The 16,518-nt window shown below is 50.7% G+C and overlaps 3 protein-coding genes across 3 annotated transcripts; 1 reads left to right on the forward strand and 2 right to left on the reverse strand.

The window, feature by feature from the left end:
- Positions 1–5,108: 5,108 nt before the first annotated feature.
- On the reverse strand, positions 5,109–6,811 carry PtA15_16A66 (uncharacterized protein; the record flags this gene model as incomplete). Its single annotated transcript, XM_053164143.1, has 4 exons — positions 5,109–6,370; positions 6,433–6,507; positions 6,563–6,647; positions 6,713–6,811. 4 exons carry the CDS (start codon positions 6,809–6,811, stop codon positions 5,109–5,111), a joined length of 1,521 nt encoding a protein of 506 aa, XP_053027715.1.
- Positions 6,812–10,984: 4,173 nt separating this feature from the next.
- Positions 10,985–11,648, forward strand: PtA15_16A67 (uncharacterized protein; the record flags this gene model as incomplete). Its single annotated transcript, XM_053164144.1, has 4 exons — positions 10,985–11,165; positions 11,259–11,264; positions 11,371–11,453; positions 11,571–11,648. 4 exons carry the CDS (start codon positions 10,985–10,987, stop codon positions 11,646–11,648), a joined length of 348 nt encoding a protein of 115 aa, XP_053027716.1.
- Positions 11,649–12,787: 1,139 nt separating this feature from the next.
- Positions 12,788–13,882, reverse strand: PtA15_16A68 (uncharacterized protein; the record flags this gene model as incomplete). The annotated part of the gene is made up of 8 exons (XM_053164145.1): positions 12,788–12,859; positions 12,918–13,004; positions 13,062–13,118; positions 13,196–13,401; positions 13,468–13,525; positions 13,590–13,712; positions 13,768–13,791; positions 13,853–13,882. 8 exons carry the CDS (start codon positions 13,880–13,882, stop codon positions 12,788–12,790), a joined length of 657 nt encoding a protein of 218 aa, XP_053027717.1.
- Between the last annotated feature and the right edge of the window lie 2,636 nt (positions 13,883–16,518).

Below are 16,518 nucleotides of genomic sequence, written 5' to 3' on the forward strand. Positions count from 1 at the left end.
TTACTATATCTGAGCGGGTAGCGACAGATATTGGGCAAGATAACGAGCAATAAAAGGCCAAAATAGGGCCAATTTGGCCTTTTATTGCTCAATAACGCGTTATCCGCTGGATAACGCGTATACTGGTAACGGCCTCAAAAAAAGAGGCCCGCTATGTTACGCGTGATGCCGCTGTTCGCGCGTTACTGCTAACAATAACGGCGCAAAAAGTAACGGCGGGTAGTTACTTTACAAAAATCCCGCAGATATTGTAAAGTAAAGTAACTACCCACCGTTGCAGTAAGCAACAATGGGTTTTGACTTTAATTTACAATCAGTTTAACTGGGCCCTTCCAGTAAAGTAAAGCTGTTTTGATGCCATACTTTCATTTACTGGTTATAGTAAAAGAAGTTTTATCAATGGGCTGATATAGTAAAGAGTCTCATTTGACATGTTTTAACTGTAGTTATTTTGATAACCAGGCATAAAACTGGGTGTAAATGTACTTTTACCCTTTTTTATCAAAACAGAAAGGGCCAAAACAGGGTGTGAATGCCTGACTGTGGTGATAAATAGTCTTTGGAAAGCTCTCCCCAATAGTAAAACATAAATCCCTTTACCTGATACTGTACCAGTCAAAAATTGAAAAAATTGAGGGAGTGTGTTACAGTAAGGAGAGATTGTTTACTGATCCTGGAACCATTTATTTACCCAAAATAATCTATGATATCTTTACTTTCCCAATAACCGTAAAGTAAAGACCCATTGTTGCAGTAAGTAGTTTGATCAATTTGTGTGCTGAGAATCTTTTGTCAGCTTTATGGGAAGCCACGGGGCCCTGGGTGACATGAAAGAATGACCAAAGGCTGACATGAAAGTGATTTAAAGCTCAACGGGCATTTCATGGCATGCCCACAACAGAGCATTGTGCCAGGCCTGCATGGAGGTCAAGCTACCAAGATGCTCCTGATGCCATGCCTGCATGAAGGCCAAGTCAACAAGCACAGCATTGTGTCAGGCCTGTGTGTGGAGGTCAAGCCAATGAGCTCAGCCACTGCCAGCATAATTAGCCAGCCAGGTTAAGGTTATCTCAGTTAAACTGGGATGAACTCAACCAATTTAAACTTGGTTGATCTCAACTGATGGAATATAAATCCAAGGTACCACCAATGATGCAACTGTTAAATTATGTTTAGTGTAATTAGCGCTAACTTGGCGGTTTATGAGGCCGCTACGCTACACTAGATTGTAGCTTAAAAGCTAACAGGTATTGGAGAAAAAAGTGCAATTTTAGCTTCAAATTACAGCTAATCTAGCTGTAATGGGTAGCTAATTAGCTGTAATTTAGCGGCTTTGTATTACAGCTAAAACTAACAGCCAAAATGATTAGTGGCCAAATATGTACGATGCTACATAATTAGTGCCGCTAATGTAATTAGCATAGAAGTTGCATTGTTGGTACCAACCCCCTTGGATTTATATTTCATTGGTTGAGTGCATCCCATTTGAACTGGGATGAATTCATCCCAGCCAAATATGCTGGCAGTGAGCATTGTGCCACCCCCGCATGGAGGTCAAGCTGTTGAGATGCTTCCGCCTCAATGCCTGCGTGGGGGACAAGCCAATGTGAAGTGCCCAGACTGCAGGTCAAGCTGACACCAGTCCCAAAACACAGTGTGGCTACGCTAAGCTAGCGGTAGCGTGCGCTATCCGCTAGTTGAGTGTTGTGTAGCTCCTAGCACAATGCCAATAGTGGTAGCCTGGCTACAGGGCCGCTACACTACACTACCAAGCGCTAACAGTGCTATCCGCTTTTTTAGCGGTTAAATAGCACTGCTAGCGGTCATAGCCCCAATAGAGGCCCCTGTATTTGTTGAAACTGCAACAGCCCAGGGTCCATTTCTCTCCCTGTCACACATCTGTCACTTCTTTTTCCTCCCTCCAGATGAATATTATTGTTCACCTTCTGCCCACAACTTGTCCCTCAGTTGTAATAGCTACAAAGTCTGCTCATCTGGATAGATTAAATGCATATGCATCTGCAGGGAAAGGAAAGAGTGTGACAGATGGAGGAGCGGAGAAGGAAGAGAATAAGCTGTGAAATTCCAACAGTATTCCAGGGGAGCCTGTTAGCAGCAGCCAGCAATCACTGAAGGCTAACAGAAAAAGTGGTTGACAGTAGTTTTGCTACACTAAACTACTGACTGAAAGTAGTTTTGATACGCTAAACTACTGACCAAAAGGAGTTTTGCTATTCTAAACTACTGACTGAAAGGAGTGTTGCTACGCTGAACTACTGACTGAAAGCAGTTCAGCCGCCCACCATTGTGCTGCTAACTTAACTAAGTCCCTCTATTGGAGGGGGGACACCGTCCTGCAGGGACCCTCCAAAGGAGGGACTTATGCGCTATGTCAACCCCGTGGCAGTAGAGAATGAGAAACATGATGTTTTTCAATCCTCTCTGGACGCGCCATTTGGCACCAGGTAATAAAATTTGGGGGAGCAAAATGTGCACAACATTGAGGAGTTTCTTTGTAGATATTTTACAAATTTTCTGGGGCCTTGTTGGGTGCCCCATGAAGTCCTTTTTTGTGACTGACAAGCATCCACTTCATTGTGCATTCCACATTTTGCACTGTACAGAATCTGAAATTGATAATGTTACAACTATGATTGCAGCTCAACCAGAGGAGTTGAGGATGAGATCAAATAGTAGAAAGAAGGGGACAGCTTAAGCCATCCCAGAAATGTAAATTAGAGAAAAAAAAGGTTCAGAAACCCATGTGGGAGATTAATTTTAAAAAAGTCCCCCCCAAAATGCCCAATTCTCTACTGCCGCGGGGTCAACATAGCATGCAAGTCCCTCCTTTGGAGGTTGCTTTGTTCCCCCAAGGAGGGAATCAAGTTAGATTGCGCTGTGGCCGCGCTCTCCCGCTAGTGCAAGACAGGCACTCTTTCCAGCCCGGCCCAACCTTGAACACAACTAAGTCCCTCCCCTGCCTGAGAGCATCCGCATCCGTTGCTAAGTTAGTCTGGACTAACTAGCTTGGATTACGGTCGGAGTAGGCTAATCCGAGTGGCTGACCGCATCGGTGTAGATTGGGAGGTCCAAGGCTGTTGGAGATTATGTGATTAGGTGCCTGTATGGTATGTGTTTGGCACCTAAACACATAGAGTTCATGCCATTGAGCATGATGCATATGCATTTTAGAGGTTAGTCCGAGGACTAGTGGGGGCTAGATTTATACCCCACTAGCTCCAAACCAAGCTCCGGGTCAAGTTGATCCCCGGTTGATCCAACCCGATGCGGTTGCGGGGTTGAACTAAGTGCCCTAATCCAGGCTATCTTAGCGCCCGGTGCGGATGGTCTGAGGCTTTGCCGGAGGGAATTATGACTAATCTGCATTTCTTGCATGAGAGATATTTTTGTTTTGGTGGTGTGTTGCTTAGAACCACCAGAACTCAACCCTGATTATCCCAAACCTTCAGTTTTCAGTGGCTGGTACGCCTGCATCTGCCCCTCCTTCTGATATAATTTCAGACTCCCCCGCGTTCATCTTCACCTTCCTTGTATTTTTTCAAAATACCCATTTCCTCAAAATTCTTGGACTTTCCACCGGATCAGAAAATAACCGTCCGTGTGCATTCATCTCGAGGTCGATTCGCTGATACAACATGATATAAGTATGTGTTTCTATTTTTTTCCACCCATTCTCAGCTTTGATTGGGACCCAACGCAGTTGGATCCGTGCACTATGGAAATAGTAAATGAATCAAGAATGAAATGGAGTGATGTGCTCGACACCACAATTATTTTGATTTTTATTCTGTTTTTTGAAATATGTATTTTAAAGATATGTACATGAGCTAGATACAAGGAATACAAAGCACATGATAATTTTGTTGAGAGCAATGCCATTCAGAAAAAACGGGTCTTGTGAGGAAGGATTGAGAAATGACAGAGTAATGAGCTGAATACAACCATGAGCGTGCTCAATTATCCTGATCTCTCATGCGAGAAATGCAGAATAAGTCCCTCCGGCAAAGCCTCAGGCGAGAGCGTCAAGTTCGGCCAACGCTGCAACCGATGCGATGCAAGTATCGCGCATCGGCCTGTATCGCATCGAATTGCATCTGGTATACACTGCATCGGTATCGCATCGGCCTGCCGATGCGATGCAGGCTTTTTGAAAAGCATGCATCGGGACGGCTGATGCGATGCACACTTTATCACATTGCATGCATCGGTCCGCCGATGCGATGCATTTTTTGGTGGTATCGGCCTTGATACAGGCTTTATTCCATCGGCGATACAGTGCATTGGTAGTGCATCGACCTGCCGATGCGATGCAAGCTTTTTGAAAAGCATGCATCGGGACTGCCGATGCAATGCACGATTTTGCAGATGTCATGTATCGGCAAGGCAATGCGATGCACTGTATCGGCATCGCATCGCATCGGTTGGGCCGAACTTCGGCCCAACCTCCCATTCCACGCCAGCCGCCAGCGCAGACAGACCTGCAAAAAAGCTTGGTTGTTGGACCAAAGACTAGTGACCCCATCCATAGGATGTGGAGGGGCCCGAGCAACGGCCGGCACGGGTCCTGTTTGACAAAAGCAGAGGGCTTCCCGCCTCGCTGGGCCCAGCCCAAGCGAGGCCTCTCCACAAACAAATTATGTTCAAGTTTTGGTTGTAAGATGCACAGCCGCGTTAAAGGTGCACGGACCACTTGTTTTCACAAAAAATGTTCATAACCACCCTACAATGTGTCCTAAGGTGCCCAGACCCCTCACACACACAGATATGCTCTCTACTTACACACACACACACACACCATATGTATATTATCCACACACAACATCGCGCCCGACACACTCACAGCCATCCGCGGGCACAACACGAACACAAAAGATTACGGAGATAAATATGGGACAGAGGGGCCGCGAGGGCAGACGGAGCATGATCAGGCGCAGAAGATGGAGAAGATGGAGAAGACGGAGAGGCAGAAGACGGAGAGGCAGAAGATAGAGGCGCAGAAGACGGAGAAGAGGGAGAAGAGGCAAGAGAGGTGCTTATGAAAGAAAGAGGCCGAGGCGATCCGAGGCGAGAGCAGAAGGGGGTTAGGATCAGAGGAGGTCATTGGACGACGCGCGTCCAGGGTCGTCGGCGGCGGGTCTACAGATCGGAGTCGCGTTGTTGTTCGCGAAGCCCTTGCCGGCGCCGCCCTCGGGGCCCTTAGGCTGGCGGATGATCTGGTGGGAGGCCAAAGCCTGCTGCTGCTGGTGATGCTGGAACTGGGGGTGGTGGAGGAAGGCGCCGTTGGCGAGCTCGTCGGCGAACGCGAGCCCGGGCTGCTTAGAGGAGGGGTCGCGGAGACTGAGGTGGGACTTGCGCGCGGCGAGGAAGGGGGGCGCGGGGAGGTCGGGGCGGGGCTCGGGGTAGAAGACGCCCGAGTGGAGCTCGCGGACGCGCATGTCGGGCATCGACTTCTTCATCCGGAGCGCGCTGGCCGAGGAGCCTGGGCCGGCGTATTGTCCCCCCTGGTGGGCATGGTGCTGGGGAGGGAGGGCGGAGGAGAGGTGGAGGCCGGAGGCGGCGCGGGCCATGTTGGCCGCGCTGGCCACCCGGCTCATCATCCGCGGGGGCGCCGCCGGGGCACTGCCGGACAGCTTGGAGACCACCACGAAGCGCTCGTCGCCCTGGCCCTCGGAGCGGTGGACGAGGCCGAGCTTCTTGGCGATCTGGTGGACGATGCGGCGCTGGGGCCCGCTGAGCGCCTTGGCGAACGCGAGCTCGTCGCGCAGCTTGTCCTCCTTGAACACCACCACCCGCGAGTAGAGCTCGAGCGTCTGGGGGTCGTTCATGTCCAGCTCTTTCGACGACTGCTGTTTGGGATCCAGCGCGGCGACGGAGGAGAGCGAGAAACTTTCGAAGGCTTGTTGGGCGCTGCTCGTCAGGTCGTGGCTGGAGGAGAGGAAGGGATGCTGTTGGTGGTGTTGTTGTTGGGCGTTCGGGTTCAGGAGGGATTGGGAGGGCCGGTGGGCGATGCCCCGGAAGTCGTCCTCATGATGGCTGTAGTTCCCGAAGGAGATGTGGGTGGACGAGGCGGGCTGCTGCTGCTGCTGCTGCTGCTGCTGGGCGGAGGAGTTGTACTGGTCGAGGAGGGAGGACTCCTTCTGGAGCTGCATCGAGCGCATCCGCTTGATCGCCTTCTCCTTCTCGATCCGCTCCTTCTCGCCGGCCTGCAAGACCTTCTTGTACTCGACGCGCAGCTTGCGCCCGCTGATGTCGAAGCCGTTGAGCCCTGCGACTGCCGCGTCGGCCTCTGACGCCGACCGGAAGTTGGCAAACGCCAGCCCTCGGAACACTCCGTTGTCGAAGTGGTAGTCTAGATCATCAAAGCGAGTTAGAGTGATTTTTTGCTTGTGAAAAGAGGAATGATCGACTTACTGAATGCGTAGGGCAAGGGGATCATCAGGTCTTCGATGATGGCGAGCAGCTGTTCGCGTCTGACGCTGAAGGGAACTGGATGGAAGAGTTAGTGGTTGGGATGAGTGAGAGGATAGTGGATGGGACTTGCTGTTTTTGATGACGATGGCCGTTGGGATGATGTCGTCTTCGGCTTCGGGCGTGGGGCCGCTCTGGTTGGTGGACATGCCGATGGCCTGGGTTGATGGATTAAGTTAGTATTTTTGTTTTTGATGGAGTAGAGTGGAGTGGAGTGGCTGACACTGGGTGCGGTTGAGCCGACGGAGGAGAGGTTGCGGCTGATTGGGGGGGGTGCGGTGGATGAGAAGAAGAGTGCGGCGGGGTCGAATGGGGTGGCCATGTAGCTGGGCTGGTGGTCGCTGGCGGAGTCTGCCGAGGGCGGTCTGAGTTCGTGGGTGGTGGCTGTGGGGAGTGGGGGGATGGGTTCGGCTGTGGTGGTTGTGGTTGTGTGGGCAACGGTGAATCGCTGGGATTGTTTCTGTGGGGGTGGGGAGTGAGTTAGTTGTTATTATGGATGCTGCTGGCTGTCAGGGGTTTTCTGGGAGAGGGGTGCGGGTCATCGACGATCGGCCAGGAGAAGAAGAGGAAGAAGAAGAAGAAGAAGTGAGATAGGAGTATACTTTTCTGAGCGTCTTGATCGCCAGTCCGTCGTGCTGGGGCTGGGGCTGGCTGGCGGCGGGCTTCATGGTTGGCTGTCGGATGGGTCGGCCGGCTGCCCAAGGGGTCCTGGCTGGCTTAAGTACTCAGCACCGCCAAACCCACACTCACACACTAAGCAGCCAATCCGACCACCCTGCGGATCACTCAACAACCCGCGGGAACAGCTCACACCCTCCCAGTAGACATTCCCCCAGCAACAGCAACAAAACGCCCACGAAGAACAACAACAGAACATGCCACTCCTCGCCACCCCCAAGGTGCGCGCCGGCGGGAAGAGCAAGAGCCCGGTGGGCTATGTACGCCGGCAGCCCCGACAAGCACCTGCGCTGCTCCTTCGTGTATGTAGACCACTCCCAGGGATCACCCGATAACGACCAGGAGTGCCTCCACCCGGGGATCCCCCGAACCAACTCTCCTTCAACATAGAATTGTTTTGGGAAGCACACAGTCTCCCAGCAAATCGATCTGCTATCATCCTATGGCTCCACTATGTAGATAGAGCACGCCTCCAGATTCCTGGCGGCGGCGAACACATGCGATGGTCTGCGTAGCCATGATGTGGATAGAGCGTACTACAAGGTCGGGAGGACGGAGGGGCGTCCACGCTTTTCTGACAACGTGTGGTCTGCGTGCTGTTCAGCACAGTATGTATGAGCAGTTGGCTTTCTGGGCGTTGGAAGAGGCACGGCTGGGACTCCCAGAAATGACACAATACTACACATGTCGCAAAGGAAACATGTGGCCCTGACAGATCCCCACAGTCACTGCACTCTTTTCCCCTGTGTGTTGTTTAGTCAGGCTCAAATTGACCCCAATGCGCCTAGGAAAAGGCTCTCCTCTCCCTATGATGTGATGGCGGGTTGATCCTACTCATCCACTCTCACTAGTGTTTGGTAGCTAGCAGGTAGAACGTGATGGGCAAGCAAGGCCTCAGAACACCTTGCTCAAGCCTGCAGGGCTCCCTTGACCCTCCACTTTCAAGCCAAAAATTGCAAACAACCACTACATACAAGAAAAAGTCACACAACTGCCATCATGCGCAAACTCAAAGGCAGCAGGCAGCGTTTAGCTGAACCTTGCTCATAAGTTACTTCAATGCACAGTCATTGTGCAAAGAAAAATTGTCATGTAGTTTGCTGGAAGTTTCAATGGCCATTATCCTGGAGTGTCTCCCATGTCAACAACTGACAGTAGTTGCACAACATTTTCTTGTATGTATGTAGTCAATTAACCCACTTCCTTTTGTGACATGTGTGTGTGTGTGTAAAATGGCCTCACTTGAACAGGACTGTTGTAGCACCTTCCCACTTCCAAAACCACTCAAGGGAGAATTATCACAAAAGGAGAAGACTTGTGGGCCATCCCACTGTGGATTTGAAACATATGTATACAAAATGACCACGCTGATGAAGTACTGTCAAACCATCCCCCTTACTACACTGATGCCAAAGAGACACACTCAACAAGTCAGCACCCTGTAGGCCTTATGTGTACCCCAACTAGGCATCTCACATGAAGCTGCATCTTATTTTTCTTTGTTGGTCAGTCCTGTGGGATCACAACCCAGGAAACCCCCTATAGATGGTGGCAACCAAATTTATGAAATGGTTTGGCAAAAATCCAAAGCGGTATGCACAGAATTATCGCATGAATGGCCCCGTTTTGGTCTCAATGGTATAAGAAAGCACAAATGTATTCCTGGGGAAGGGATGAAATTCCTGAGTTCACAGCAATGGTACCAGGCTTGAAAGCCATAGTGCATTTGCCCCAATGCCCCATATGTGTAGCACATTATTTTTGCAGTGTTGGGGAATCCTCTGAGCATACACAAAACATGAAGGAATGAGGTCAGAAAATGTGTGAATTTGAGCAAAATTCTGGATTTCACATTACCGTGCACCCATCTATAGGGGTCGACGTGCATAGTGGACAAAAGGAGCAGGGGACAGAGAAGGGACGGAGTCCCATCACTCAGCCGCAACTTGATTTGTCTCCCTTGCCTGACTTAACTAAGCCTCCCGGGACTGGGGGTGCGGAGCACCCCGATGCGAAGCATCTCCCATTCCCAATGGGAGGCTTATGAGTTATCGGCTTTTTTCTGCGTGAGAGCTTCAGGAAATTTGTGGCTTTTGGCCAACTTTTTGAATCAAATTTACATTACACAGCGCGCACTCATTGTGAGTCAGCCAGCTGAAGTATACGGGATAGCTGAGCATCTCAGCTTCAATGTAGTGTCACTTTTGTGATATCTACACTTGAAGGAGAGTGTTGCCCTTGCTCAGCAGTCAAGGTGGATGGATGATGGAGTTCTGTATTTAAATTGAGTCCGAATGGATCTTCTCAGAATTTGCATACACACTTCCGGCCAAACACAAAAAAATCACAAACTTCAAAGGGGGATGGAAGGAGTTTGTGAAGGGGGGAAAAGTGGTGATTGACACCAAAAGAAAGAGAAAAATCAGGCCTTTAATCTGGCACCACAGGCAATAGGAATACACAAGGAGAAGACCCCTGAAAGGGGAGCGGGAAAAAACTCCCACCAAAACACTGAAAGCTCTCAAGCCAAATTCTTGGCTTTACCTGCAAGTCCCTCCTTCGGAGGTCGCGCTTCGCGCGAGGGCGCTTTGCCTAAGTCCGAAGTTGGAGGCGCGAAGCGCCTCCACCGGAGGGACTTATGCGGTATCGGTGATTTAGGGCTGAGAGCAACGGCCAAAAACCAACTCCCCAACAAATGTTGCTATAGCTCCATAACCCCCGGTGTTTCCACCAAAGTTTTTGGATAATCTGAAAGCCATACATCTTGGCTAATTTTTGATGCACTTTCATGTCACATTTCTACCTGCCCCACCTCTTAAAAAAAACATCAAAAACTCAGCTGTCTTAGCTGTCATGGGGTTTTCTCAATTCTACATTGACCACATTGTACGATTGGGCACCAGCAAGAGCCACCAGAAAAGGGTATGATATACCCAGCCTTCTGATGATTCTAAGTCTGAATGTAGAGGGTGATTACTCAAAAACAGAACCACCCAGAGGCCCTGAATGTTGATGTACCTCTCAGGCCAAAATCACCTGTAAGGCTTAAGTCCCTCCCAGAGGGAGGCCTTCGGCCTCCCTCGGGAGGGACTTAGTTAAGTTAGGCGCTTTGCGCCAGCCCAGGCCCAGGGCCTAACTTAACAAAGTCCCTCTATTTGAGGGGGGACGCTGTCCCGCAAGTGGTAAAACACTGGTCGCATTGCGCCTCCGGTCGGCGCAATGCGACCAGTGTTTTACCACTCCACCTGTAGGAGGGTGAGACTTAGTTAAGTTAGGCCCAGGGCCCTCTGAAGCGAGGGACTTGTGATAAGTCAGTCCCTTGCCTGGCTGAGCCCGCACAACGGACGCCGGTCTCGACGTGTCTGTTCCACAGATCGCAGCGGGCAAAGGTGCCCCCTCGCCACCACGTCCGCGGCTCCTGCCTGGCCTCGCTCGCCCGGCCTCCGTCGTGCTGGCCTGTGTCCGGGGAACCTGGCCAGCTCTGGGCGACCGGAGGCCTCGCTCCCCTCGCGCTTGGAGTCCGGTCAAGAACCGTTGCCGGAGGGTCTGTTTCACGATAGACTTTCCACATTACTACAAGAGCGTCTTTCCTTTCCAAGGGTCGATGGTATCCACATAGAGAAGATTATTGGAATCGATACGCCATCCATTTTCACAAAGAAACCCGACTGTCATACATTTGCGCTGCACATTCCGTTCTTCGTTGCGTCGATCACTTCGCAAGCCAATTAATACAATCATTGACCGCGAGCAACAAGCTGCACCAATCTGTACCGGTGCCGAAGTAGAGGAGCATCAGCCGAGAGATAGGGCGACGATGAAGGCGGCGACGATGATGACGCTGGTGCTGGTGGTGATGGTGCAGAACGCAAGCGTGCATGGCCGCTCGAGGCGAGGCACGGGTCAGCGAAGCAAAGACTCCACCAGTCTCGACTCGAAGCCGTTCCTGTGTCCCGGCGATAAGCCGACAGCTATATGTGCCTATCTTGGCGAGCCAGGTCAGTCCTCCATCCGCCCATGAACTTCTTCTCCTCCGGGCAACCCACGCACTCACAGCCCACCCCACTCTTCTCCCACGTTGTTGGATCTAGTCTCTGGTGAGTGCTTTTTCGTGCAGTCTCTACGAAAAAATAAAATACACACTGGTGTTGCTCATTGCTGAGTACCAACATCTCCTTTCCTTTGCAACTTGGGATGCTGCAGTCCAACTAGCCGTCAAGATTGGAGCGCAGTATCAATGCTCGAACACGCCCAGGAAGTGCTGCTCAAACGCCCTCACATTCGACGTGAGTATCCCCCTGATCCACCTTTTCTCCACCCACTCCTACTAGGTTCACTCAGAAGATCAGCACGATAGGAGACGCTAACATGATTTTGTCTTTCGGGCCATGTGCTGGGTGTAGGCAGGCAAGGCGACAGCCCCTGGCGTTGCCCCGATCACCGGAGGCAAAATTAGCGACGATTGCACAGAGCCGGTTTGAAGAATTCACACTCACTCTGCAGGAGCAATTATGGAAAGTTGCTGCACACAAACAGAAGTACCTTTTTGCTGGGGTCTGGTTACACTTTCCCAGCCAAGATGCTGTATGAATCAATACCGCCAACAGGAACACCATTATTTCTTCTCTTCTTCTCTCTACATAGTTGATGTTGCTGTTCTGAATAGATTTTGACAATTAGCTGTTCACTTTTAAAAAGTAAAAAACAGGGGTCATCAACATGAACCCATCAGGATATGTGACTGCATAGTGTTTCTGTACATAGATTGATTATCCATGCACAAGTAGAGTGTTTTTTTTTTGTTTGTTTTCCTGTCATTCTCCACACTAGATCAGGTCTGTGCTTGCCCTGTACTCCAATTGCCAAAAAAACCCAATTCTGGATTCCACTGGATGGCTTCCCGTCGAGATCTGCGGGCCTCCGCGAAGTGATCTAGAGCCCAAAAAGCTAGACTTCCCTGCAAAAATCAAGACTTTTTGGGTCTGAACCAACATCTGGGGGGGTCCCAGATTGCACGGGAAGTCCTCCACCGTCAATTGTGTTTTCTAAAAAAACCAAGGGACATGGTGTGCCATGCAGTTTTGTTGGACCTAGTGGTGATAGTGAGTTTGCAGTTACTTGGAGCCTGTATGTACTTGTGTATCCTTTCTCTGCCTCTCCAACACCGCCTGTCAGACCTTCTTCCTCTGATTCTCATTCCTGCACCTCCGCCAAGGGTGTCCACTCCCTCCATCATCTCACACAAAGCACCCAAGCGCTATAAATGTTTTTGATCCTATTTCCACCCAAGCTTTTACGGCCCGAGGGCAGCTCTGTACTACAATTGGCGTCCCAGGGACGCGCACACCAAGGAGGCCTTGGTCGTGGTACCTATGACCCCGAGCTTGAGGCCATGATATCCATGTCAGGCCGAGCACACCCCAGCCACAAGCACGCCCATGATGGAGGCCAGGATAGGTTCTCGTCGCGTTGGACTCGGGCAGCACCCGAAAGGGGCGGGCACTGGAGATGGCTTTGCATGTGGATCGGAGACTGGTGGCTCGGCCGGCGTGCATATCATAGAGCGTAAATCCATGCCCAGGGATGGCCCGAACACAGAACACAGGATGGCGGTCTAGGGTCACGCCGCTCCGAGGGCAGAGAGCGCGTCTCTCGTCGCCTCGCTGTACTCCTTCACGATCGCGAAGATGTCCTGCTCGGTGCCACAAAGTTAGCCAGCCAGTAGCAGCAGATGATGGGGGAGGGTGTACCTTGGCGCGTGGATGGCTGGCGTCGGCCAGGAGCCTGTATATGAACGCCTCGGTCGTTGAGACCGTCCCGCCGGCGGCTCTGATCGTCTGGGGGGATGGGTCAGTGTGGGCCGGGAGGAGAGAGCGGGTGTGGGGAACGCTTACTTGGAAGGCGAGTGCGCGCTCGGGGGCGTTGCAGCTGCTCACGGCGTCCGCCAAGACCTATAAACGAGCGGTCAGCGGCGGGGAGGTGCTTTTCTGTGTCCGGGCAGAGAGGGGGGTGGGGGGGGGGGACGGACGTGGACGTGGATGCCGCGGGCCAGCAGGTCGAGCGCGGTCTGGAGGACGCATATGTGGGCCTCGATGCCGACGAGGGCGACGTGTTTGGGGGCGGGGTTAGCGAGAGTGGCGGCGAGCTCGGGGACAAGCATGCTGAACTGGGTCTTCGGGAAGGTCTTGTCCGGCGGGACGAGCTGGGCGAGCCGGGCGACGGTGGGGCCGAGGGCTTTGGGCGCGCGCGCGGGGTCAGTCTCTGGCTGTATGGGTGGGCTGGAGGGAGGGATGGGGGTACCTTTGGGGTTCTGCTCGGTGGCGAGGACGGGGACGTGGAGGGCGGCGGCGGCCTTGAGCTGTGGGGGCCGCCGAGGCGTGAGTGCTGTGGTTCTGGGGGAGGGTGTGGACGGGCGGGCGTACGAGCTTCTCGGCCATGTGTTCGAGATGGTCGAAGTGGGCGATCTTGGGCCCTGTGCAGGATCGACAACTCAGTGGAGGCAGTGGTGGGATGGGATGGGCAGGGGACGCACTGAATCGCTCTTGCTGTGAATGGATAGTCAGTTGCTGGTGGTTGGGGGTGGTGCAGACGGGTGCTTACGATGTCGCATAGCAGGATGGCCGCCTGTGGGTGGTATGGGTTAGTTTGGTTTTGGTTTTGGTGGTGGTGGTGGGTGTGTTCTTACGTTGGCTGGGCTGAGTCTGAGGTGGTTCATCTTCGGGGGCTGGCCGGGGGGTGGGGCGTGTGGACTTGCTGGCTTATGGCTAGGCATGGCTGTCGGGCGGGCCCGGGCCGCCCGCGGGCCAGCCCGAGTCGGGCCACAATATTATTGGGCGGGTCGGGCCGGGCAAATTCTCCTCAAATAGTCGCCCGGCCCGAACCCGTTTATCTGCCGGGCCGCCCACGGGCTCCAGCAAAAAAAAAATGAAAAAAAAAACTTTTTTTTTGGATAAATAAGCATAGCATGTAGTTTTTGGAGCCTATGAAATACTCCCTCCACTATTATGGAGGGTGGCCAGTCATAAACAAAAGAAAGCAAAGTTAAAGTAAACCCTTTCAGTTCTTGGCCGCTAGCTTGCTGGCCTTCATCCAATCTTGAGTGCAAATCAATGCCTCAACCGTGTCTTTGCTCAAGCGCATCCGGAAATCGTCAAGAACTCGCCCACCTGTAGAGAAAGCGGGCTTGGATGCGACTGAGGTCATGGGAATCATGAGTAAAGTCCTGGCAACCTCGGATAGTGATGGAAATTGTGAGGCGTTCAATTTCCACCAGCCGAGTAGATCAAATTTGGCATAGTCAGCAAGGATCAGGTTTCGTTCTTCAAGATACAGATCCAACTCGGCTGCCAGCGCGTTATGTGGTGATGAATCCATTGACCAGCCATGTACTGATGGAAGGCGGAAAGGTTGTGATTGATCGTCTTCTTCTTAGGGTTAAGTTTGGGTTGACTGCTGGTATTGACATTGTTTGGGTTTGCTGATGGTACTGGAGCATACAGGCTCCACAGTTCTAATAATGCGGACCTAATCTGCCCTATGAACTCGCTGACATCTTCACTAGCTGTGGTGTCCTGCTCAAGGCTGTAGCAGAGATACCACATCTTGTAATGAGGGTCAAGAACAAGTCCAATTGCGAGGAGTTCCTTCATTGGCTCCCAGTGTTTATCAAACTTATCTCTCATTGGTTTGATCATGCCAAAGAGGAGCGGTAGCGTTCCACAGTCCTTGATTTGCCTGTCAATTGCCGTCATTGCACGGTAGCCCTGGTTGATAGTTGGATATTGGGTACCACTCAATAGGACAGTGGCTACAGGCAAAAACAAGTCAGTCTGATGAAAAAATATATAGAAAAGTTGTCATGAGAAGCAAAAACTGACCTTGGTAAAAAGGCTCAAGATACTTCTCCATGACAAGGAGCTCGTCCCACTGAACCTTGGTTGGGCAACCCTTGAACTTCTTGTCCTGAATGGCGAGTTCCTGGAATGCCAACTTGCATGGCAACAATGATTCAATCATCAGATATGTCAAGTTCCATCGGGTTGGGACGTCCTTTGATGGATGTTTCTTCTTGATGTCAATGCCGACCGCAGTGAGGGCCTTTTCAAAGGCATCCATGATAGTGTTGAAGTGTCAATCTAGCACTGCTTAACACATTGTTGCTTACACATCCAATCACCATTGGGGCAACACCACACATCATCATAAGCATACATCTACTGTATTCAATTGCAACATAGCAATGTGTACTTAGCTCAATGGTTAGAGCATCACTCATGAATGCTGAGTATGTGAGTTTGACTCTCACAGTACACGAGGTTGTGGGTTCAACACCCACTTCACTCGGACCTTTCTTTTCACTTGTTCAATAGATAGAAGGAGATCCTTGGATCCAATGAATGCAAGTACGGAGTTGATCGACAGCAGTACCGGCAAACTTGATCCCGTCCTTAACAACCAAGTTGATTATGTGTGCTAAGCAGCACTGTGGTGAGCGCAATCAACGCGCGCAGCGTGCAAAATAGCCAAAAACTTAACATTTTTAACATAAACATGTGTAAATATATCTTATACCACTTTCACAAAGATGTTACATAGTTTTCTCATTACTCAAAGCGCTTTAAAAAGGTATTTTCTGGCGATAAATATAAGGAACACTTGATATATGTAATCCTTCTAAAAAGGCCACTTTTAGATATAAAATCCACATAAAAAGGGATATACATTAGTTTCTTTACACTTCAATCTGGTATTCACTTCTAAGAATTATTTAACATCTTTGAGAAGTATTCCAGACTAAAAATTACTTACATACAGAAAAGCCAAGACACATATGTAACTACAATTTCATCTCATAGTTGTAAATCTTCTGAGATTCAAAGCTAGTCTGATGTTGGTTCTTTTATCTATAAAAGAAGGCCATTTTGGGTACTCTTTTTCCCCATGCTTGCATTAGATAGTAATACTATAAATTACTAGCATTCATCACACTGATAATTTGAAAATGATAAGTTAACTGATAAATTAAAGATAAGTTGAAATTGAACCCCCTTGAAAACTTGTAATCCTCAATTCTCTTTGAGCTGTGCCATAGAGCTCATTGATCAAAAGGTATTCACAAGTAGCAACACCAAGAAAGTTAAGAAAGTGCCACATCTTTATTTTTCTTTGTGTTACATTCTCCCAGAGTTCTTCTGGAAGGCAGCTCTTCAAGCATTTTATTCCCTTCCAAGCTCATCTCCCCGCCGTGAGAATTTCCACAGTGCATGTGAAAGTAAGCCAAGGTAGCAGAGCCCAGACCAGGGTTGCGATCTTCCATAAACAGCTTATAAAGTTGAACCATCACCCCCGTAT

The sequence above is a fragment of the Puccinia triticina genome, chromosome 16A (genome assembly GCF_026914185.1).
Source record: "Puccinia triticina chromosome 16A, complete sequence".
NCBI classification, from domain to species: Eukaryota; Fungi; Basidiomycota; class Pucciniomycetes; order Pucciniales; family Pucciniaceae; genus Puccinia; species Puccinia triticina.